This window comes from Clupea harengus, chromosome 25 (assembly GCF_900700415.2).
Source record: "Clupea harengus chromosome 25, Ch_v2.0.2, whole genome shotgun sequence".
NCBI classification, from domain to species: domain Eukaryota; kingdom Metazoa; phylum Chordata; class Actinopteri; order Clupeiformes; family Clupeidae; genus Clupea; species Clupea harengus.
Genome location: NC_045176.1, coordinates 8,728,949 through 8,753,416, shown reverse-complemented (window position 1 = coordinate 8,753,416; position 24,468 = coordinate 8,728,949). Strand labels below are relative to the sequence as shown.

General features: G+C 39.6%; 1 protein-coding gene across 1 annotated transcript; it reads right to left on the bottom strand.

The window, feature by feature from the left end:
• Window positions 1–4,329: 4,329 nt before the first annotated feature.
• On the bottom strand, window positions 4,330–22,803 carry cnpy1 (canopy FGF signaling regulator 1). Its single transcript, XM_012827857.3, has 6 exons — window positions 22,556–22,803; window positions 19,886–19,994; window positions 12,706–12,821; window positions 6,359–6,568; window positions 5,441–5,537; window positions 4,330–4,545 (listed from the first exon to the last, which is right to left on the bottom strand). The coding sequence occupies exons 2-6, from the start codon at window positions 19,983–19,985 to the stop codon at window positions 4,505–4,507; spliced, it is 564 nt and encodes a 187-aa protein (XP_012683311.2). The 5' UTR covers window positions 19,986–19,994; window positions 22,556–22,803; the 3' UTR covers window positions 4,330–4,504.
• Window positions 22,804–24,468: the final 1,665 nt, after the last annotated feature.

Below are 24,468 nucleotides of genomic sequence, written 5' to 3'. Positions count from 1 at the left end.
CAAGTTTGGCATATTCTGGAAACATGCGGCTTATGTGACGTTAAAGAAGGCCAATGTGTGCACTGAGATTCCACAACAAAATGCACTGGCTACAATCTTAACATGACCCCAGTCAAAACCTGAAAGTTGTAGGCCTCCAAGTTTACACAATATGTGACAAATGTAGTCTATTCAGCTCGAGACTTGGCATACTGTGTAAACGTTGAAAAACGACACACTACTGCATTCTTCAGTTAAATTATTCTGCATCATGCGGCACCAAGTTTTTCTGCACCCTAATATAACTTGTTACTGACTCTTAACTACACTCTTACATAGACTATTTGTGTTCCTGCTGACTATCTGACACACACAAAAAAGACCAGTCGAATTGCAAACGCACCAAGGCCTAAACACAGACCTTTAAGTTACTCACGTGAAACAGCAGAATAGCCTCGGAGCTCTTAAAGAACTTGCTACAATCATGCTAACAAAATGTATTTCCTTGCGCCGAGCTGATGTGAAAAAGAAAGTACGACTTGGTTAACATATTTCTCATATCACTGATATTTCTCACGTCCTACTGCATAACGCATAATGAAGTTTATCAACCAGGCCTATCTGGTCTCAAAACGTGACGTAAGTACAATGAGGAATCATACAGTGATCAAGAATCTTGCTGTCTCACACCGCTAAAGGAGAAAATCTTCCAGTCAAACGAAGTTACCTGAAGGCTTGCACATATTTTTTTTATTTTTTTTGAGAAGCAGCAAATGAAAAGATCCCACCACACAAAGCCACGCTATCTAAAGACCATCCCCAGCATTGACCTGCTCTTCAATGCCAGAGAGGCTCATCTGCATTTCTATTCTGGCTCAGCTTGTATGTGGAAGTAACGCCCAACGGTCACTGACTTGATGAGCCTCACGGGGAAGAGAAAGGCCGGTGCCGCTCAGACGCGCAGCGTGGCTCCTGAATGGAGTCTGTGGCCGGGAGACCCCGTTGAAGGTCAAAGCCCTTCTGTGACAGCTGCAGGTGGTTCGCTTCCTTCAGTCCACTATTTGCACACCTCCGAATTCAGTCTGGGTCTGAAGCATGACATTGCTTTGGCGACCAATTTTAGCCCCCCTTTTTACTCCATGGCAAAAATGGCATGAGGCAGATTTCTAAAACATGGACAAACAGATGAATTAAGACTACGCAGGAGACGTTACTGTCAATTTTGAGTCAAATAAAAGTTGGATTGTTGGAAAGTGGTTGTAGAAGTGACAGAAGTTCTAATAATTGTATACAATGCAAGGATAAAGTTACACAGCAAATGCCAGCCAAGTAGCATAATTGTAATTGACATATTTTCACATGGACAACTTGAGTACATGTTAATAATTTTAGCAGTGAGTAAGATTTGTTAAAACGTATTGAACTTGAGTACATTGTCAAAATGTGTTAAAATGTATTGATACCGGAGGATACAACACCTGTTGGAGATTCACAAGACCAACCCCCCAATTTCACTTTAACAAAAATAGGGCCAAAGGCCAGTCACATGGAAAAAAATATCAAGTCCTGATGCTCCTTGTATGCTTGTCATACAGAAGACTCCTCCTGTCCCCTCTCCCACTGAGTTATTTATCCATAGTTTCTAAATGCTTCCTATCAAACTTGAATATGCAATTAAGTGCTGGGGCTTTGTGGCGGAAATATAATTAAGCCAGTGAAAGATGTAGAAGGTGAAGAATGGAGATGACATCAGGCCAATTTCACACTTGGCACTCGGATGGCCAAGCAAAAGCCAGGCCCTTGCCACGCAACACAGATCAAAGCACACTGCCACTGCCGAAAAGGCAAAGGGGGACTTAAGTATGCTAATCTGCAGGACAAATATATTTTAATCTTGTTAAAATACAAGTTAATGCTACAGCTCAGTGGCTGAACTTTGCAGAGTAAAGGGACAAGGATCCACTTTTCCCTCACATTTTTCAATGAGAGAAGACCTCCTTGTTCATTGAGATCAAGTTAAGTTTTCTTTAAAAGAAAAATGGTTTGTCATCCAGTTCACATACTGTGCCTGAAGGCTCATTTTTGCTGAGTAAGCAGAGCCTGGCCAGCCGATCCAGAAACCTACAGCCAATGCACCTAGAATGCATAGGAAATGAGCAGTCGGGGGTCCAGTCTGTCCTCATCACTTTGAGGTCTTGCCAATGGCACCTTGGCAACCCTTGATCTGTCAAGTGTAGCAGCTCAAACTCCAAACATTTGGATAGACAGGGGTAGCCCGGTTTACTGAGGACATTCTTCAGGGTAGCTCAGAGTTTGCGAGAGAAGAATCACACTTCAGTTGCTGATGTGGCAATATCAGTTGCAGGCGAACGGTTGTTAATTTGTATTAATATATATGAGAATATATACTGTATATATATTTTTATATATGAAATTCATCTCCATCAAATCCAAATGCTTTTTAAGGAGCTGTTAGCAATATTAGCTCTGCTTGTTTCGGCTAGACTTGTAGACTTAACCACAATAACCCCACCCCCTTCCCCTCCCCTCCCCCCTGGATGCCTGTCTCTTTGGAAGGTCCTGATTGGTTAATACAACAGGACTACATTGAATTCTCATTCCTTCAGACAAGCCCCCCCCCCCCCAGATGGTAAAGTGTACAAATAAATACTGCTCGGGCATATTTACTACACTACATTCATTATCCTTTTGGAAACTTGCATCATACAAGTTCAATTAAAAACTGTACAATGCAAATCTGATTTAAAACAGCAATCACTTGCCTTTAGATCACAATAGCAGAGTTAACTGGAACATTCATTTGAGAACGAAAAATATGAAATAACTCTCTGCGTATCTACAGGTAACACACAGCCTCTTGAGCAGCCATTCAACCCTACTTATACAGAAACATTATGATGAATATGATGGCACAATGTAGAAATCTTCCTGTATTTAATAGATATTATCAAAATGTACACTTTAGGAGCCACTGGCAAATGCATAAATCACTTTTCAGTGTAATGGTCTCTATGGTGCATTGTCCCCTGGTGGTACAATGTCCTTTGAAACAACCTTGTCATTTTAAAAGATCTTCAGTAATTCTTAACATGAACTGTATATGTCGTACAGAACCCAACAAGCAGATCAGCATTTGACAAAAGTTTGGAGAAGGGAGAGGGAGGTCTGTTCCCCTTCAGCGATTTGTCTGACACCCCTCATCGAGTATCGTGGAGAACGCCTGATGCAGAAGCATCATGGCGTCCCCAGTAAACTCCTTAGCCCTGCAGAAACAGGATGTTGTCTCAGCTCAGCGCACGCGCACTTCTGCATCGTAGGAGCCATGAGAGAAGGCTACGATGTCAAGCCTCCGCATAACTGGCAGCCATGTTCAAAGACGAACAAGGACAGCCATGGGACAGCTCACTAAGCTACTCAATGCTCGGGTTAGATACTTGTTCAAAATGAAATGGTACAAAACTTTTCGTTCTAGGGGCTCGCAACAGATGCTATTGTGGGGAAAAAATGAGTGAATGTGTATACATGAATGCTTAATGTAGCATCAATGTTGGTTTGAAGGTTTGATGTAAACAAATTATAATTCAGAATCATAAAAATGAGGGATTCCTGTCTTTGTAGGCTTTAAACAGTGGACACACCATTTAAAATAAGTGCAATATAAGGCAAGATCACAAACCACATTCAAGATGGCCTAGGTTAACATAATTTAAGTTCAGAATCAAGAGTTCAGGTAAAAAAACGTACTGCCTCTCTGTCAATTCAGCACAATTCTTTGTGATATTTAAGTTTGAAAGAATATATTTAAAATACCATCTTTTCAAAAATTCCTCTTTTGGTATTTTTGATTTCATGAAACATCCATATTATTACAAACACGGATTCAAAAACAGTACAAAAAAAATAAACTAATTAATGCTGCTTTGGGTGTGGGCAGCTTGATGAGTGCTACATTTTTCTCAAAATTCTCCATATGTTATTATCGTGTGTATCGAGTAAAAGAGGAATTAAGCAAAGAGAATATGACAAGCATTACCTAACAAAAAATAAAGGCCATTTCAGGCAACATTAGTCAATGAAAAGGCTAATAGTATAATATTTAATCATGGTCCAACAATATCTAGTTCACTAATGAGAGAGCAAATTTGTGGTGATTTTAACTTGTTTTTGACGGCTTAGGGCAGGCCACTGTAAACCATACCAAACAGAGCCAATTAGGAGCCAATGAACAGTATACACGTGAGTATTACTAACAGCGACCTATTTTAAGGCATAGTAGTCATTTCCATTTTCCACAGACATTCACGTTACTGAACAAAAAATCATATAAAATGACTCCAAAACCACTTTTATTAATAAAATTACAAAACATCTTCGTATAATGTTTTCCACTAAGTCACTGTGCACAGTGTCCCACTCAACAGTATGTCTGCAATATTGTACTCCAGGTCACATCTTATGTCAGCATAACCCCAGCTTATGCATTGTTCTCCAGCCAAGGGTAATGTCAAAGCTCAGTACGTTGGGCTTGGTCGCCTTTACAATGGCCTAAACATGAAAACACGAGGCTGTGTATTAACAGGGTGATATAAAACAACACATTTTAAATCATAACCAAAACAAGGTTGTCTTGAATCTGCCATGTAATGGTGGAAGACCACGTATCTACTAAAACACATTTTTGGATGGACAAAATGGTGTAAACGATGGGTTTTATCAGGTATACTGTTCAGTTTCTCTTTGATTCCAATTGTGAAACTGAGTACAAATATCATAATTCTGCTACACCATTACCTGCTCTACCATCTCAAAGTCTGCAAATGACGGCCCACAAAAGGTGGTGGCCATTGCAGGGTTTAAGCAAAATGGTGGTTAAGCAAAGGGAAGCACGAGGTGTGAACCCCGAATACATTATCCACCCCACGATACATGTTTAAAATGTTATCAACCTTCATATTGTGCCATGTTTTGCCTCATTTCATTGCGAAAGACTAACCAACCACCCCACACATGTCTAATAAACTGCTATGACAATTTATTCCAAACAACTACATGACAACTAACATATCTATGTGTGACACCCATGTAGTGAGACATACTGAACAGAAATCATAACATGATAAATATATTTTCTTTGCTAATCCTTTAAATACATACACACTGAGGTCACTTCAGGTGTGCAAAGTGCTGTACTTGGTTTTTGATTTGAATAAGTGCGTGTGAATACACATGCCTACTGATTAGCAAAAATGTGGATAAAATTAGTTAACAGACCGGTGTCCCTGAGAAATGAACAACTATACTCCTGACAATAACTTGGGCAGGTTATGAAAACGACACCAATATGGTGAATGCACAGGGAGCAGTACAAGAGAAAGATCAAGGGTGAGTGTGTGTGTGAGAGTGAGGGAGAGAGGGAACAAGCCACACCATAAACCAGTACCTGATAATTCGCCACACAACTTGTCGGCTACATGGACTGATTCACGGGCAAAAAGAGAGATTATCTCATCTTCAAGCTCCTCCACAATGGTCTCACACTGTGAGAGCAACACAACAACAGGCCAGTTACAAACTTTAAGAGAGTACAGCAGAACAGGTAACATTTACAGGCGTTAGATGCAAGGTTAACATCTCATGAAGCAATGGGCTCAGCTCCATACTGTAAGGCGGCCATTTTTCCCTCCACTCGCACAGAGCTGCCATCTTGAAAGACTGACACAGCAACAGCATTGGAGAGAATTCTCCCTCGTGGAGTCACATAACCCCATCAATCGAAATAAACAGCCATACCAATTTCAATCCAAACTGCATAATGTTTCTGACATGTTACAATGTAATATTTTTCATAATGTTATGAGCAGCATTTCATTCTAAATAAGCAGAGTTTGAAACGGTGGCAAATACGCTGACACAGTTCTTCGTGTAAATTGGCCCAAAATGGGTTTGTGCAAATATTGAATTCCATGAACTTCAATATAAATCAGTAAAAAGACCCTTGCTGCTATTTCAATGCAACTCATTCATAAGTGCCAAATATTGACTATAAAAGTAACCATAGCAATATGCATTGTAATATACTAAATAATAAAATATTCAATATTGAATTTCATGGCATTCTACATGACCAATTTTTGTGTGTTTTTTTTTTTTATATTTCACATTTACTGCACCATTAAACAGGAAAAGAAAACAAATGCAATGCAAACTATTTCCTTTTCCAATAAAGTGCAATATTAATGTGATTTAATATTATACAACAAACACCCTGTTGTAGATGACACATGGAAAAACTATTGAGGATGTAGGTTAAACATGATGCACTGAACTTGTGAAATTTTTTTTAAATAAAAATACTTACAGCAAATTTGAGAGAATTGGAACCCTCTGGGCCATCAAACTTAAAATTGTTAAAATCAGGGAAATCCCCACCGCTGTTGCTCCTTGGGGCAAACCTTTTATAGCTCTTTTCTTTGGTGTGTGGATCTTCATGGAGAGCATAATCACTCATGCTGTTGCATACTCCTTCCAGCAGTTCCGTTAAGTGAGTTTCTGACCTAGCAAAAGCCACCTATTAAATAATGAAAATAAGATTAAGTAATATTTCACTTCAGATCATCTGCAGTTGCAAAAAAAAAAAAGTAGTTTGACAATCCAATCTTCCTTCTCCCTGCCTCTTCTGTCACCCCCATCAAATTATTCTATATGGACAAGCATCTAGGTCATACAAGTGACCCCTTCCTTCCGTTTCCCATCTCAAAAACATCCTCTCTGCCACAGCTATGACATTTAACCTGTCCCACTAAAGTTAGGCAAAGTGTAGCCCTGTGCCTTGGAAACGGGACAAAAACACACTGTGGCGTCTAGACAGGTCAAGGTGCAACCTGCTCCCACCCTTTGGCCTCCCCCGGAAGGAGAAAGGGTGACGGGAGGGCGGAGAGAGTGAATTGAGAGGCGAGCGGGGGGTAAGGAGCTGGGAGGGGGAGCGGTGTCACCAGCAGCCAAGTGCAGGGTAAACACTTAAGTCCCATCCTTTGGTGCTCCTTTTGGCAGCCCATCACCTCCACCCTTCGCTGATCAAAGCAGGAAGTTTTTCCTTGTCAAGCCCGGTCAAAGGGCGCCAGGAGGGAAAGGAGTGGGGAGGGTTGTGGGGTATTGGGAAGAGGGAGGGGGAGAGAGAGATAAAGAGAGACAGAGAGAGAGAGAGAGAGAGGGCCAGATTGCAGATGAGCTGGATTTCTTGCAATGTAGATGTATATCCCCGACCCCATTGTCCCTTTTCAGACTCACTATGGGACCTTCCGGTCCCACTGATTACATTATGGTCCACGTTGTTGGTTTTTTTTTTTGCCTCCTCCCCGCTCTCTCTCTCACTCTCCCTTCTTTCTCTTGTGAGTCTCTCGGACACAAAGAGGTTTCCATGGCGCTCTCCCATCTGGTCACAAGTAAGATAAAAGGTCCCAAGGAAGAGCAAGCGCGTGCGCACACACACACACACACACACACACACACACACACACACACACACACACACACACACACACACACACACACACACACACACACACACACACACACACACACACACACACACACACGCACCCTTTTTAATTAAAGGGTCGAAAAACTGTTGGATAGCCAGCAAGATAAGACGGTGGACAATCACAGCTGGTGCACTAAATAAAAGGAATCAACCTCACCCAACGCAAGCGTAATATTAGTGAAAAATTAAACATGCTTAGAATATACCCCCCATTGGGAAAAAATGCAGATGCATGAAAATAGCACATTCATTGAGTTCATTTAATGTAAAAACCCTGGCACATTCTTTATCAGATTTCTGATCAACCATTCACTAAATGCATATTCATAACCCTCTGTGGTGTTTTGATCCAGGGGCAGGAAATAGAGAACCCAGTTAAATTGTTCAGAGAAATGAAAGAAAAAGAATCAGTAATAAAAATCAAATCTTCCCAACTGGATCTTCACTGGTGCATCCTTATCACACAATCCAGAAAATTCTGGGGAATGTAATTCCTTGCCGCAACAGTCTGAGGGTTTTGAATAGAACCCATCAATAAAGAATTTCCACAGGAATAAAGGGGGGGGGGGGGGGGGGGGGGGGGCAGTCCGGGGAGAGAATGGGCTTCTCAGGGATGCCATCCTCCACTGAATCACAGTGGAAAGCCAGCCATCATTGTAGCACTGGCAGAAAGGCCTTTCAGCTTATTGTGACAATCATTTAAAAAGCCACACACATTAAAAAAAGACAAATCAAGACAACAAAAATGATGAAGTCTAACCCAAAACCAAAAAAGGCATTACATACATTCATCCATCATGGTCCAAAAACATAACAAATGCAGCCGGACACATACAGCGTTATCTTTTTTTTTTCTTTAAATCTACCACTTTGGACCAATCACATCTTTCTAATAATTCAACAATGGATCCTATTGTCCCTGTTCACAAAAATATTTCCACAGGGTTACCAACAGTCTGTCTGCATAACTTAGTCTGTATGCATACTTACTCCTGCTGCTTACTACATATATTACACAGTACATATTATATTTAGGACACATAGGTTGTAGGCAACCCCGGTGGCTTTACAGGTGTGCTATTCCACAGCCTCTGTGGTCTTTGTGGCGTTTTTATACGGCATACTTCATACGGAGTTTGTGAAGCAGTGGCTGGCATTTTTATTTAGAAAGAAGAGCTCAAATCACGTAGATCAATTCTATTCTTTGCTTCCTTTACCATGGAGAACGACTCTATAGTCCCTATGGACTCAGAGAGAGAGAGAGAGAGAGAGAGAAGCAGGACTTTTAAGCAGGACTCCAATCAATGTGTGAAACCAACAAGAACTGACATAACACCTGGTGAAGCAGTGTCTGCATGTGCACACTCCTGTGCACACTGGTGCTCTGGCATTCACACAACATGGCTGCACTGCACTGCAGCCTTACAGAGGATTTCATAAACCAAATAAGAAGGAGAATCAAAAGGAGATGTAATAGGCAGCTAATGGGAGCCCAGCTCAATTATTGGTAAATACTACAAAAATATGGGGGGGGGGGGGGGGGGGTATATGTTCCTACTGGCACATTTAAGTATAATTTTAGTATCATCCAGTGTCATCCAGTATCATCCAGTGGCAGCTGATTTTGCACAACTAGTAATGTTAACGCACTGAGGTTGGTGGTGGCGACACAGAGAAAAAAATTAGACCAATCTTGGCACCACATCATCACACCAATACGATAACACATTGCTATACACCTCAAAGGCTTTTCCTTCAGAGTAATACACTGACTAAAATAATTACTGTTTGAAAAGTACCTAACATGTGAAATGGTCAGGTATACACATCTCACAGCACTAGTAGGATGGTGTAAACACCCGCCCCTTCATTAGTTGTGGCAAGCCCTGCTATTTGGAAGTAGATGGTAGAAAATATGGAATTCCACCGAATGAAATGGGACATGTCCTCAAGGTAAACACAGGAGCATTTTTTCTTACCAAGCTTTTAACGTCCAAGGACAATTAAACGTAATGCAATATATGGAGCTACAACTTGATGAACAACTACAATCTGAGGAGGAACCTGATGAGTACGTTTAAATATTTCTGACCATCCCACAAGAGATTTGTGTGTTGTATAGGCTAATGTCCTTAGTGTAACATATTTCCTAGTGGTGTCAGCTAGTGGTGATATAGTTAGGCTTGGTAGATAACTCATCTCAGCTCTGCAACTCATGTGATTAATACACACAGGCTAAAGTTAGACAAAAGTTTGTTATTCTTTCCAAAGTGCACAGTTACAGTGCACACATGTTTAGAGTAGACTGGTTTATTTGATTAAGGTCAACTTCATAGGCTAAAGGCTACCGAATAGTTTTAGCTTCTGACAACTATGGTAGCTATCTTCTCCGTACAGACATTCAGATTAAACTCTAGAATTATTTTAGGCTTCATCAACATTTCTGTCAGGGCAGTAAATACCAGTAGGCTATCAGTATGATATAGCAAAAACTGCATCATTGACGTTAGCTGTATTTAGCAGTCAGCTTTATTGGGTCAAAGCAACCTCAGTTTCATACACACGATTGAGGGATGAGTTTTGCAATTAATGTTTCAAACAAATCATCAGGTGCCTAGCACTTATAGTAAACAATGTGTATGATGTACTATGATGCAGCTCTGCAACAATAGCCTACCTAAAATAGAGTTAGACAAATGGTTGGTTTTTTTCACTCTGAAGTGATGCACAGCCTGCATAATCAGAGTACTCTGCTTTTAGCTCTGCTTCGTTGGCATATTCGTTCCATATTGCATTATTCCAGGAATGCATAATGTATTCTTATATCTTATAATTTGATCCATTGCAGGGTTGGATTTGGACTATAGTATTTTCAATAAACTGTAAAAACGCCTTTCATCCCTCTTCTTTTCTTACAAACTTGTGTGTACGGGAGAAGAGAGTGCCAAAATGACATTCGAGACTGATGGGCCATTACCTTTGACAGTCGGGAGTGGGGATTTACCTGTGACACCATATGCATGATATAGGCCAATGACTTTCAAAAGATTACTCCAAATGTATAGAGGTTTAGTAACAGAACTACACGAAACTGATGAATGCTCACATTACCTCTATGTAGCTCACCCTTATGTGTGTGGTTTTTATTTTTTACATTTCAGCACCACTGAAAACCAGCTTTTGAAAACTGTGTTCATCATCATTTGTAGTGAAATCAACTGTAACGACATTCTAACTGCTCTCATATTACGGTCACCGAGTTTGTCCTGCAGGTGGTAGGAGTCTCAACCCTTCTTTTCGAAGCTGTTAGCATCCACAGCAGACTGCTGAAGCAGCACAATCACATTTGCATTTTCTTGATAAATGCATCTGGTTGTTTACTATTTTAAGTTATGTTATGTTCTGCTATTCTTGCCAAAGAGTCAATAATAGTGGGGAAATATTGTTTAAAGTAAAGTTAAAGTTTAAAGTAACTCTTCATGATAGTTTTGAGAAATATCTGAGAAGGTGCAATTCAAAAGATGTTTCATGAGGATCATTACATGCCATGTTCACAAATAGAAAAGAGTAGTTCAGAAGCTTTAAGAATATCAAGATCTTTGCCCATAAAATTTGAGAGATATCCCACCTTCAGTACAAATGTTCACGGTCCTCTTCATATAAAATGTTAATCGGTAAAAAAGCTAGACATCACGTCTCAAGGGCCATGGAAAATGTGGAAAGCACTGCGTAAATGCCTTTTCATTAGATATCTATAACAATCCAAATAGGATTAACCCCTGTGATCAATGGAGGACTCACGGCACTCCCAGGATACCAGGGGTCAGAGCCTGGCTTTCACAGGGACCTGACCTTTCCCCGTCAGTACATTGATAGCTTGGAGAGACAGTACTTTGCCAGTTTTCTCTGAGTTACAATTTGCTGGGAGATTTGTAGGGAACCTGTGATCATTTACAAGGTCATTGACACTGATATGTCTATATGAAGATATATAGGGTGATGGTATGATGGTTGATCAATTTACCAATATGGCACAAGAGACCATGATGCATCATGGATATGGTCACAATTGAAAGGGGAAGCTAGACATCTTTTTGAACTGTGAATGCTTCCGTGCCTAATTAGGCTTCTTCACGACAGCACAATATCACTGGTACACAGGGGTACAGAGTTACCAGAAGGCTACGTGAAGAAAAAAACAAAACAAAACATATTCTTATTCATATTCTGGTAAATTAATGAGCCATTTCCACTCAATAGGCATTGCTTGATTTGATTATAGATCATTTAAAGGTCCAGCAATTATGTTAATGTAAATTTACTGATTTTTAAGAAGAATCACACATCAAAGTATACGAAAGTCACAAAGGTCACAAAACACCAACTACATAATCCATCTTGAAGTATTTCCAGTCTTGTCTGTTAGCAAGTATGCATGCAGTCTTACTATGGGATGAAAGTGGATGTCATTTATAAAGTATATTTATATTGTATGTGTGTAATGTGTATTTATATTGTATGTGTGTAATGTGTATTTCTGCAAGCATCTCTAACACATATTCATGTGCAAAGGGCAACAATACAGACACATATGCAGACGTGCTGTAAATCATTTGACACTAATTTATTTTACCCATCATGGCAGTAATAATCAATTCAAGAGAATTCAAATTGTCTTCTCTCTACAAAACTATGCATTGCACATGAATGATCACTGCACATGATTAAGTCTTTTGTGCATAGTGGAAAAATCTCGATTAAAATGTCATATTTAATGACACAAAACTGAATGAACTGGTGCAAACTTGTGTACTGTGTATGTTTTCTTTGCACATTCCGTGAAACTGGCAGTCCAATGTGTGCAAAAGCTCAAAGAAAGATGAGGGTGTTGAAATTAAGATGTTCACATACAGCTAAACAAAAACACCCTTTGAGAGACAGATCACTGTGGAATTGCAGCATTTTGAACCTGGCTCTACCTGCCAACACTAATATTACATCAAAAGCTGGAAATTCTCCTCATTATACCGTTGTGCAGTATTTGTAACAAACAGAAGAAAAAGGGACAAACATTTCATGGTGCCTTAAGGGACATGTGTTGTTTGCCAACACGGTCACAACATTAGCAGGCATAAAGAGAATTAGTCAGTTTGACTTTGACATACCTTCTTATCAGTGAGGCTTCCATCAGGTTGCATTCTAAATCCGCCAACATCGATGGTTTTCTTGGGATCAGTCTGACTAATTGAATAGTTCAGCTCATCAGCAATTGCCATGCAGGCTGTAGGGAGAAATGGTTATTATATTCCATTGTATAAACAACACACATCTGCATATCAGATTTTTTTTCTCCAAATATTCAGAGACCAATATTTCACTGGGACAATTTCCATTTGTAAACATAACTACAGTTCAAATGCATAGGCTTTTAAATGCCTACACACTGAAGACACCTTTTTGTACAGTAAAATGAATCAACAGAAGCAATAACAACATAGAGCCAATTGAACTACCGCAATCACACAGGCAATATAACAGTGGCCTGCAACAGCAAATCATCAAGTTTCACCACACCATTCTCTCACTGTCTACATCCAGCAACATTTGGGGACAAGGTCTCAGCATTACTACCGCATAAAACATGACTAACTGACAACAGGGTCACCCAATGGGATACTGTTTGAATACTAGCTATATGCATGACTGAAACAGAAGACTAGTTGCATCAGTGAGCAACAGGCAGTATGAAATCTGTGTACATTTACATGTGCATAAGTTATGGATGAGGTTCTTTATCACACCAGAGAATATGTGGAACATGTTCTTATCCAAGAAGGAATCAGGCAAACTTGACTATTTTAAGAGGTTTTTAGTTCAGACAAGAAATGCCTGCTTGGTCGCTTTACACACTCAAATATCACTCAAATACAAGTAGCTCAAGACTGAACCAAAATGGAAGGCATTAGCGTGATGGCCTTTCGTTAAGGCCCCCATCTCCACCACGGGGTGCAGCTGGGTGCTGAACAGTGCAATTACACTCATCAGGAGGAGAGTCGGCGTGCATAGATGGCTTGGCTGACTGCCAGCTCCTCTATGAATGTCACTGACTCCAGAATGCACAATAAGCCATGTCTGCACAATCCCGGTTGTATGAGGCTTTCAACAGCTTCTGGCTTTAGTGATTTTCCACAATGTCTAACCTCTCCTGATACAAAACATTTGCCCTAAGTAGGACGGCACTGACATCAAATCTGCATGATCCTATTTGTAAAACAAGTCTGTCTTGATCAGTACTTACCTGTTCTTAGTTTGCTTAATACATTTACACTTATACATTTTTAATTTGTAATAAAGCTGATGACCAAACAGATGGTTCCCATTAGAACCACTTGGGGTTATTCTGTATGGGTGAGGTACAGAACCCATGAAGCAGCCCTGTGTGGTTCTTGTTAGCTCTCTATCCCGCAGAGCTCTCCGGACCTCATCCCCCTCAAGCCTATGCTGCCAATCTGCCAGAGCACCAATATAACGTTTATTGTGTTGCAATGCCCTTCATTGCACAACAGAACAGGAATAAGAGGCAGGCACTATGGGAGGTAGGTTAGAAAGAAGCTGATCACTTTGTTGATAGCATGTGTCAGTACTGGGAACTTGTTTAAATCAATGTCTGTACAAATTATTGGCCATCACCTTTCACTTCCACTGGGCACACTGCAAAAAATGAAATCTTAGTGAGATGAAATATCTTAAAATCAAGGCAATATATGCTTGCTTTTTGTCTGACAAGATATTTCTTCTTACCAGGATTTTTTTATGTTAGAGCATTTCACGTGCTTCAAGTGTTAAAGTCCTTAATTATCTTAATGAGGTATTATAACTTGTTACTGATATTTTATTACTGGTTCTGAGCAAGTGATTGCTTGAAACTAGAATCGCCATAATTATAAGGCTGTTTGATCACCCCTGACAAGTACACAACTGCTTTGTCAAAGTCAGAATCAAGACAAATTTAGCTGTTTTTAGTCTGACCACACCAGTTTTAAGATATATTTGGGTTCTTTGAGACTAGATATTTTTACTTTTCCTGTTCTGTTGGAAGATGATTTTGCTTATTTTAAGTAATACATCACCCCTTTTATTACTTCTTTTTCTTGTTTTTGAAAGCTGAAAGGTCAAAATTGGGAAATTCGGGGACACTTTAATCATATCTGCACAGTAGATGTGGAGCAAACATTTACTCTTCAAATAGAAGATCATCAAAAATCATGATGATAGTCGTTGTCAGATAGTTTTGTCAGATTTAATGGTGAACGTCAGAAGAGAGGCAATGTTTCCCATTAATTACCCTGACTGTGGAGGTCTGACAGACTAATTTGTCCCGCCACAGTTTCATAATGAACCAAAAATATCTTTTCCACTTCTCATAATCACCTAAACAACATTGTTTTGCCTCGTTGCTTCAGTAAATCATTTCTCACTTCCTCTCCCCTCCCCTGCTGTCCGCGCGCACACACACACACACACACACACACACACACACACACACACACACACACACACACACACACACTCACACTGGACTGGTCTCATCACCTGGCTGCATTCGAGACACAAGGAATTTGGAGGACACTTTGTTTTGACTAGTGGATAACTGCAGTGGATACGTTACTTGCCTCAAATCAAACAATGTTATCGTTATCAATGTAAGAAAGCAAAGAGATAACGTCTAAGAAGTTATCATTGATAATTAACGTTAATCTAACCTTTATCTTAGTTAGGGAAAATTTAAAATTGCTTTCAAACAGTGCACGGTTGAATTTGTGCTCGTTTGTTTCGGAGTCTGAAAAGTTGACATCAATGCTGCTAACAGTAGCGTATTTTAATCCTTCAAAACACAACTGCATGCTCTAACCAGAGCTATTGTGCTATTCCAGTGAGTTCGGAGATGTGATTCTTTGTTGGGGTCTTTGCAAACATCTAAGATTCTGTCAAGTAATTTGTGTCAAGTGTCTAGTGCAGTTTTTATTTTCATTCATTTGGCTAATTGTAGTTACCTTTATTTTCAGGTCAAATCGGACCTTTATAACACGCTCCAAATGGAGCACCTGCCTTCCTGAGTTTTTCCTCAAAGCCCAGGGAAAATAATGCCCAAATTCAGAAGCAAAGTTTGCCAATAGATATGTAGGGAGAGTTGATACATACCATGTCCTCTACCTATTAATATTCTATATTATCAATCTGTATTAAAACGGGCCATGTGTAAGATTGACTAGCTGTCGACTAGCAAGCTAACTTATGTCATGATCCCCACCCCAAGCAAAATTGGGGGCAGTGTAATGATTTTTGCTCTCCCTTGGCGGTAGTACAGAAAGCTTGGTCAGAGAGTTTATTTTAAAATGATCTGTTTTGGCCAAGGTGGTGGGGGCTAAAGGCTACATGTAGTTAGCATGAAAACATTTATATGATTGAAAGATATCTAGGCTGTTAGTGTCTCATTCTACATCATTTGAGTTACCAAGATTCAGGGGTGCAAACTCATCAGGGATGAAAAAGGTGACAACGATGCGAACCCCCTAGGAGGGTCCGGGCATGCTCCCCGGGGAATATACTGTATTTTATATATAAGAACATTTTGCACATTTTAAAGTTCAATGCATCAATCTGGCACTTTGACAACAAAATGATGAGGCTAGATCTATGAAAAACTTTGTGCTGTTGTAAACAATTTTGTACTCTGGTAACAGTTTCATCATAAACATTCCTGTGTTGAATGTTGCAAGGGCACAGGCCAACCCAAGCACCCACCCCAATACCCTCCGGACCACCCACTCCAGTCCACTTCACCAAAGCACATTACGTCACAGATCTCCATCAGGTATTAAGCAAATAAAAGGGCCAACTATAGGAACAGAAAATCAATAGAGGCTGCATCAGGCATGGCCTAGCTTCTCCGTGTTCTTGAAAAACTGTGACAGTGGGAACACATATTCTTTTCCCTTTACATTACTCTTTGAGTCTAGCTTGTCAGGACAAGGCCCATTTGCACCTGACTCCTAGTTGAGCCACAGTAATGGCATCCTCCTCCTAAAATTCTCTCATTCTGAAACCAAACTGAAGTAGGAGAGTGGTAAGTTTGTTCAGTTGCAGTGAAGCGCACGGCAGTAGAAAACGGGTCAGTGCTTCAGATTAGATACACATAGGAACGTGCGGTCAGGGGAGGCAGAGCCTCATGAAAAGTCATCATGAAAAGTAAAAAAAAAACAAATAATGATGAAATAAATATTAATATGTATCTACTGATCTTTGCTTTAAATTAAATTTTTGTATGATTCCGATCATTTTTATAATCAAAATCGCTGAATTTGACCATGTCCTGTTCAAACAGAGAGGCGACTCGCGAGGTGAGGCAGCGACGAGCTGCGCCTTATCTCAGATAGTGCAATCCCTCACACACTGGGTTGAGCGCATGACTTTTGCTTTCTCATTGTTTGTCATCACTGAAATATTTGTAGACACTTTTATTATATGTCGTTTGTATCCATATAATAGGTAATGTAATGTATTTCACGTATGTGAAGAAGCTATTTAGTCTTGCTGATCTGTCATAAAACCACAGTGAAAAAGCACATAGGGGAGGCAAACCTAACCTCTGCCTCAATGAAGGGGGCGTGCGATAGCCTGGAAAATGGACTTCCAATCCAGTGAAGTGATAAATAAACACATAATGGGAGACCAATGCCAGAGCTAAAAGGTTTGCTTCAAACGACAGGACAGAAGATAACTTTAGCAGCTTCACCCTTAGATTTGTCAAAAGTTACAGAGAAAAAGAGACACTGTACTATCCGATAACACTGTTATTGTAACCAACAAAAATGGCTGATGTGATTTGCGAGGCGCCTGTCAGCCAACTGTCTGATATTAGCACGTTAGCCTACATTAGATAGTATAACGTTCTTGCAGCGTACCAACGTCACACGTTACCGTAAATGCCATCTTAAAAAGGCAGCTCGAAACCAACTCTTTCACCCGAAAGACATGTCTTGTAATACACCTGTCTAGTACGGCATCGAGGCAGCTACCTTCCATTTCGAACAGACCCGGAATAAAAAGCGTGCCTGTCATGGTGAAAACAAATATTCATGACAGCTTGCGTTCGCAGATTACTTGGAGGACCCCACCCCCCTCTACAAATAGTTTTATTGCAGATCTACACAAATCACACAAATGACCTATTTTGGATCAAAAACGGCGAATTTCGCCGAAAGGTGACGAGTTTGCACCCCTGAAGATTGATGCATTTAACTTAAAAATATACAAAATGTTCTTATGGGGGAGCAAACGAGGTAAATATATATATTTGCAAGACAATAGTCTCACAGAATCCTGTGGGAAACATTGGCGGTTTGCAAAAATGCAATCAGGCTGCATGATATGCATCTCTCCCCTAAACATGAGTCTTGCAGACATTGGACCTCATTCTCGAACGCAGTTAAGAAAAGGTTAAGAAGAAATGTCTTCTTAACTCCACTTACGAAGTTCCCGGGACAATTCTGGCATTCATGAAAGTTCTCATCTGTGATTCGTTCTTAACTTAGAACAGAATTTAAGAACGCTAAATAGCGGTCGTAAATCGGCCAGATGATTCTTAAGGGCTGTATTTGTGAGAAATCATTGGTGATTTCGTTCACATCAATTCTACAGACATCCTCAGATTTAAATAATAATAATAATAATAATAATAATAAATATAGTTGCAAGCAGTGATAAGGATTCCTCCAAAGATTGCAAAACCAGGGGAAAATGTATATTCTTCACAATTTTGGAAAGAAGAGTAAAAGAAGGAAAGAAGAGTGAAGAAGGAAAAGAAGAAAAGAAAGAAGTGTCTTGCTAAAGGACGCTTTGACAGGGAATTGAACTTACAACCTTCTGATTACTAGACCATTTCTTTACCCCTGTACCACTGACAACCAGGTTAATATCTCAAAGATTTGCTTAGATATGACTTCACTTTCTGTTTAGCTGCTTTTCTGCTGAATTTGAGTGGCTGTACCGGACAAACGGTTGTGAGGATCAAAATGTTGTTGATTAAGTTTTGTGAGGCTTGGTCTGAAGATCATCTCTGGTGATTTTGAAGAAGATTTGACCAAAATTGTAGGAGGAGTAAGCTTTCAAAGGTTTTTTGATAAAACAGGGAATAACAGAAAATCTACATAACCGAAAATTGGCGCCATTGAACGTTGAATTCGTCTTGATCCAAGGAATCCAATGGTACCTCATTTTTGAAAATCGGTCAAACGGTTCAAAAGTTACAGTGTTAACAAAAGTCCAAATTTGACCCGTTGGTGGCGCTAGTGTGGTCTAGTGGGAGACATGAAACTTGGTGTGAGTGAAGAAGGGACTGTCCTTAATGAGTGTGCCAAATTTCAGAAAAAGTTACCATACGGTTCTAGGGGCTGCCATTGACTTCCCATTGCAGGAGAATAATAATAATAATACCTACAATAACAATAGGGTTCCTCCTGACGGAGGAATCCTAATAATAAATACGAGAATATTTGTATCATTAACAATTACGTTTCACATTTATAGTCATGATTCTACGAGGCATCGGGATGTCCTAAAATAAATAAAAGCAGTTCACGAACACCGCAAATGTCAGTGAATAAATAAATAAGTACTAAACTCAATCGCATGGATATACGTAGCCTTAGTGGAATAGAATGGACACATCTACATTCTGCATCAGTACCTCCACCTCTGCACCAGTGAAGTAACGTCTGCGTTTACTGGCCAGTGCACCACCTGTGTTTGCTTTCCGTTTTGGCATGATTTTGTTCAGTCTCAAGTTGCTTTTGCGTTGTTTGTGTGTTCTGTTTTGCACGCGGCTCTGTAGTTGCATGCCCTTATAAGGAACTGCCGGGGCATTTATGTATGCAAATTCAGGTGTACTAGACTGTTCAAGAATGAGGTCCATTGTTCTTCCAGTAGTGATCCTCAGAATGCTCACGGGGCACTCGTGTACCACTATTGTGTGTGTGAGGCATAAAAACAAGAAAACAGACAAACAGGTATGCAGCAAGGTATATTTAGACTATGGTATGCATGCTTTTGTTCACCATACACAGACACAAACTTTGAAGCATGCAAAAATAAATAAAATCTTCATAGATCAAAACCAGAGATCTGGAGACTAAGTCTGCACAATAGAGACTGAAGTGCTTTATTCACTGAGTGCCTTATTTCAGTTTTCAGTCTCCTCGTCAGCCATTCCCACTCTCATTCTGGCCTTCTTGAACACTTCCTTTTGAGTCTGAATGTGATTTGCCAGCAAACACAGTGTCTTACCTGAACAATAGAGCACCTCGTCCTTCTTCCCTTCTGACGTCTTTAACAACCCAGACATCACCATCAGAGCAAGGCCACTCTGAATTATCCATGGGGTCATATTGGCTTTCTGTGGGGAAACAGGATATGGTATGCACCAGTGCTGACACATCAGAATTCAAATGTATCTTCAATACCTTGAAAAATATTTTTAAAATAACAATATTAAGTACCAATGTTTTGTTTTGTTTTTACGAATTGAGACATTGGTTGACTAGATTTACAATGGCAATCAAATGTCATCTCACAATAAGGTTACATTGTTAAACACTAGTAAATAACTCTCTTATCTAGAAGTTACTTACTTAGTTATTTATGAATTTGAATATTTGTTAAAAAAAATAAAATAATGTATGTCCACAACACACAGCTCAGGATTTTACACCAAGAGCTACTACAGGGTCAACTAAATGTGATTAGATAAAGTAATTGTCTGTTGCTTGCTATTTCAAACATATTCTAATGTATGGAATGAATAAGCCAGCAGCTGTAGTACTCTGTAAAGAGCATGGAAATATATGGAAAATGTGGTAACCGCTCCGGCAACGTACTGTACATACTGTAACTTCATATAATAATCATGGTGCTTATACACTGAAACCCTGTCTTTCACAACAGACCAAAAGGCAATTCACCACAGTAAAGGACTTTGTGTGCATCTCAAGACTAAAACAATTAAAAAAAGAACAGGGTTTTTTATTATTATATATATAACAAATATATTTGCCAGCAAATTATATATAACAAAAGCAACATAACATGACTGTGTTTTCTGAGTAGCGTTTCTTTGACACAAGTCTGAGAAAATAGGGGCCTTCACCCAATTTATCTATCCAAATCCGTATTGTAAGCTCAAAATAGCTTTCATTTTACCGAGCAAGTCTGAGCAAGTAAACCTGCAATCATGTGACTAATCTCCTTAACACCACTGCGAATAAAGAGGAGAAATCAATGCCTCAACTGAATCCAGAAAATTAATGAACAGACACAAACTAGCCTAAGCCTAACTGACCCGCTTGTGTCATTAAGTCAGCCTCCATATAAAACAGAGAAGTAGTCTCAGTCCTGTACAATGTAGGATGGCTGGCAAGTATTCACACTGTAACACATTGCTACCACAGGATGGCCAAGCAATCAGTACTGCCTGTAAATTGTACACGATAACAAATCGAATTTATTAACAACCCAGACGTTAGTAGAAACAGTACTTTCCTACAGTTTCTTCACAGTTATTGAGGTAAACAGACATAGGTCTATCTCTGGAGGGATCATTTCCATGTTGTCAGACACTTTTTAATAACATTATGAGCCTGTCAGTGGCGGGAAAAAGCCGTTTACTTTGATGCGGATGCTTACCCCATAGGATTGTACTGTATAGCCGCATTTGTGGTTGATGGTTATAGCACACCAACTCAATACTGGACCGATTTCTATTGATTTGTCCCAAGTAAAACTTTTGTAAGTCAGGAATGCTTATGTCTGGCTTTAGCTTCACAGCCAGACAAGGTTCATTGAACCAGTAAGTTTCTAATAATGATTTTAATTTTGGATCAGTAAATGTATTAACATTTGGAGTAAACTGGTTTAAACCCCCCCCCCAAAAAAAGTATAACTCTAGAATGGCCATGATGGCAGTTTACACCAACATCAAACAGTGAAGTCCTATCAAGATATCTCCTAGATCACACACAAAGAGGATGTCTTAGCGTCAGTGATGCTAAGACACCCTCTTTGTGTGTGATCTAGGTAGGAGATATCTTGACAGTTGGCTTGAATTTCCAGGAAACTCGACCTAGAAAAACTGCAAACAAAGACGACAGAAGGCTCAAGTTCACAGTTTATTAAAACAAGAAGTCTACATAAACTGTAACAAAAGTTCAGAATGGCTAAGAATAGGCCGAAATGGTTTTTAAGTAGAAAAACTCGTCAGTGGGAATGGGGCTATGGGAATTTCTCAACAAAATGTTAAAAAGTTTTCTGTACAGGCATACAACAAAAAGCTAGGCCTATTCAAACAAGCACAGGCTACTGTGCCTAGGCAGATGTAATATTTTTGTAAAACATACAGCAGCCTATTGTATAATGTAGCCTATTTATTATAACGTAGGCCTACTGATCATGCAGACAGGCTCAAGGTTATGATTTTTTAAACTAGAACTTTTTTTTTGTAACAAGGTTTAAACATGCCCACAAACGTCATGAGAATGAATGATCTGAATACCAATAGAACAACTCTCCCTTATTACATGCTGGTATATTGAAGTTAGTGGCAGGACACATATTACATTATGCACATCTGTATGACTTTATGGAGTTAATGACTTTAACAGGATTGTTTTAAACGTGTAAACTTCTCCGTGTAAGCTCGATTCAATGGGAAACAATTGTGCTGCGTGCTCAACAGAACAACTTTGTGCACCTGCTAAATGCCCACAGGTATGAACAGGTGCTCTGCTCCGAAACGGCTCGGCTTTTGTGTATTAATACAGCAATAGGCTACCAACTGAAATTAGAGAAAAGCTGTTCGAAAATATTGGAAACGTTTTCGGACACATTTTAATTTCCAAAGCCATAAAGGCCTGACTTTTGTATGTCAGCACGCCAGAGAGGTAGCTAAGGTAGTTGTCTTACCTGTACGAGTAGTCTATAGAACACACAAACAACGGCAGGGTAAACTTTTGGCGTTGCCTTATGCGTCAGCAAGAATTGTGTCTTGTGGATGAAATATGTACAAACGGATGTGATCTGCTTCCTTTATAAGTTGTAGCCAAAGCCAAAGGATCGTTATCGACCCGAGTGATGTAAATTAACACACACAGAGCGGTCCATTCCACATACGTGCAGGGCTGAAGGGCTGCCACGACTGACAAAAATGAATGTGAGTGACAACTGTATACGCCAATGGGATATGGGCAGAAACACACGCGTCCAATGAAGTCGTTAAACGAATTGCGCCGAACCCCCCGGAAGAAAACATCCATAGACAGTAAAATCACATGGGCTATTACCTCATTTAAACAATTATACATTGTTGCACGTGTAAATCAGCATTTTAGTCAGCATTTTGACTAGAGGGCCTAACTTGACATTCAGCCATGCCTTAGGGAATACATTTACAAATCATGTAGCCTAGCCTACACATCAGACTTCCTTGACTAGTAAACCATGCAGTTGCAGACTTCACCATTAGAGGGAACAAATATGAGAAAAAATGACTGCACTCTGCATTGGTGTCATTATTGCACTTCTAATTTATTTTTAGATGACAAACGAACTAGTCAGATTAGGTTTTTCCTTCCCTCTCATAGGGGTTTGTACAAAAACTATGCATCCAGGTAATGACTGTCAATTAAAATACAACCTTGAGGAGTTTTCTGTGGAAATAATTGTTGTTGTGTCTAACAACAAGAGACAACTACTAGAAGTGCAGATCACATGATATCACTAGACCTGCAGATATGAGGATCTGACAAATACTATAAAATGAATAAAACTTTTTACTGACAGTGACAACAGACAATAACAAACTGTTAACTGATGGGTGGATAGAATCAACAATTACTGGAATTAAGAGATGGTACAATCAAAAAACACATCACACAGTCTCTGAATATACTCAACTAGCAAGCCATGAAATTTGACTCATCGTTGAGATTCTGTCATTACATATCATATTATATCTACATGAACTAATTGGTCAAACTCCCACAGAAAAGTTTCCAGAGAACAAAAACAATAATTGCAGCACATCTGAGCCCAGAGTAACAGAAAAGTACAATACATCTTTTTTAGGATGGGTACTAAACAGTTACATTGCTACAGTGTATTGCTCTGGCAAAATATCTACCCAAACTTAGATAACATTTACCTGAATGTGGATGACATTTACATGTCATTATAACAGATTGACGTTTTTGTTTTGAGGCTGTGAGGCGACACATTATACACACCCGTCCTGTTTGAGTAAAAAATGAGTATAGTCAACTCTTACGCGTCTTGGTTGTCAGTATACAGCCCACCATGCACCTCAAGCTCTTTGCCTGAAGTCTTCTCGCCTCTGCTGCATGAAAAGCCAATTTAAATGTGACAGGCCACAGGTACTGACTAACAGCTGTTCCCTGCCTGATTTGTTTTGATTTTCCTGTATTCCCAGCATTTTTACCTCATTCCAACTAATGAGTTCACTCTCTTTCTTTCCTCTGTGTATTTCCAATTTCTAATGTAAGCTTTTGTCCCATGGAGCTCATGTAGTCTATCGAGAACTTAGCATGTATGACATGGCAGTTGTATTCTAGTGAGTACATAATGGGCATACATTAATAATTTGATTGTCTTGTATGCTGACTATAGTATGGCGAATGCAAGAACAAAGAGCTGAGATGCTTTTGGCTACACTTTTTACTTATTTTGCAAAACACTGTACGCAGACCTTCAGATCCTTGTAGATTTCTTGATTTACACGTGCTTGACCTTGACATTCTCAGACAACACAATATTTAACATGGTGGGTGTATCCCCTCTCATCATGGACACTGCTAACACGA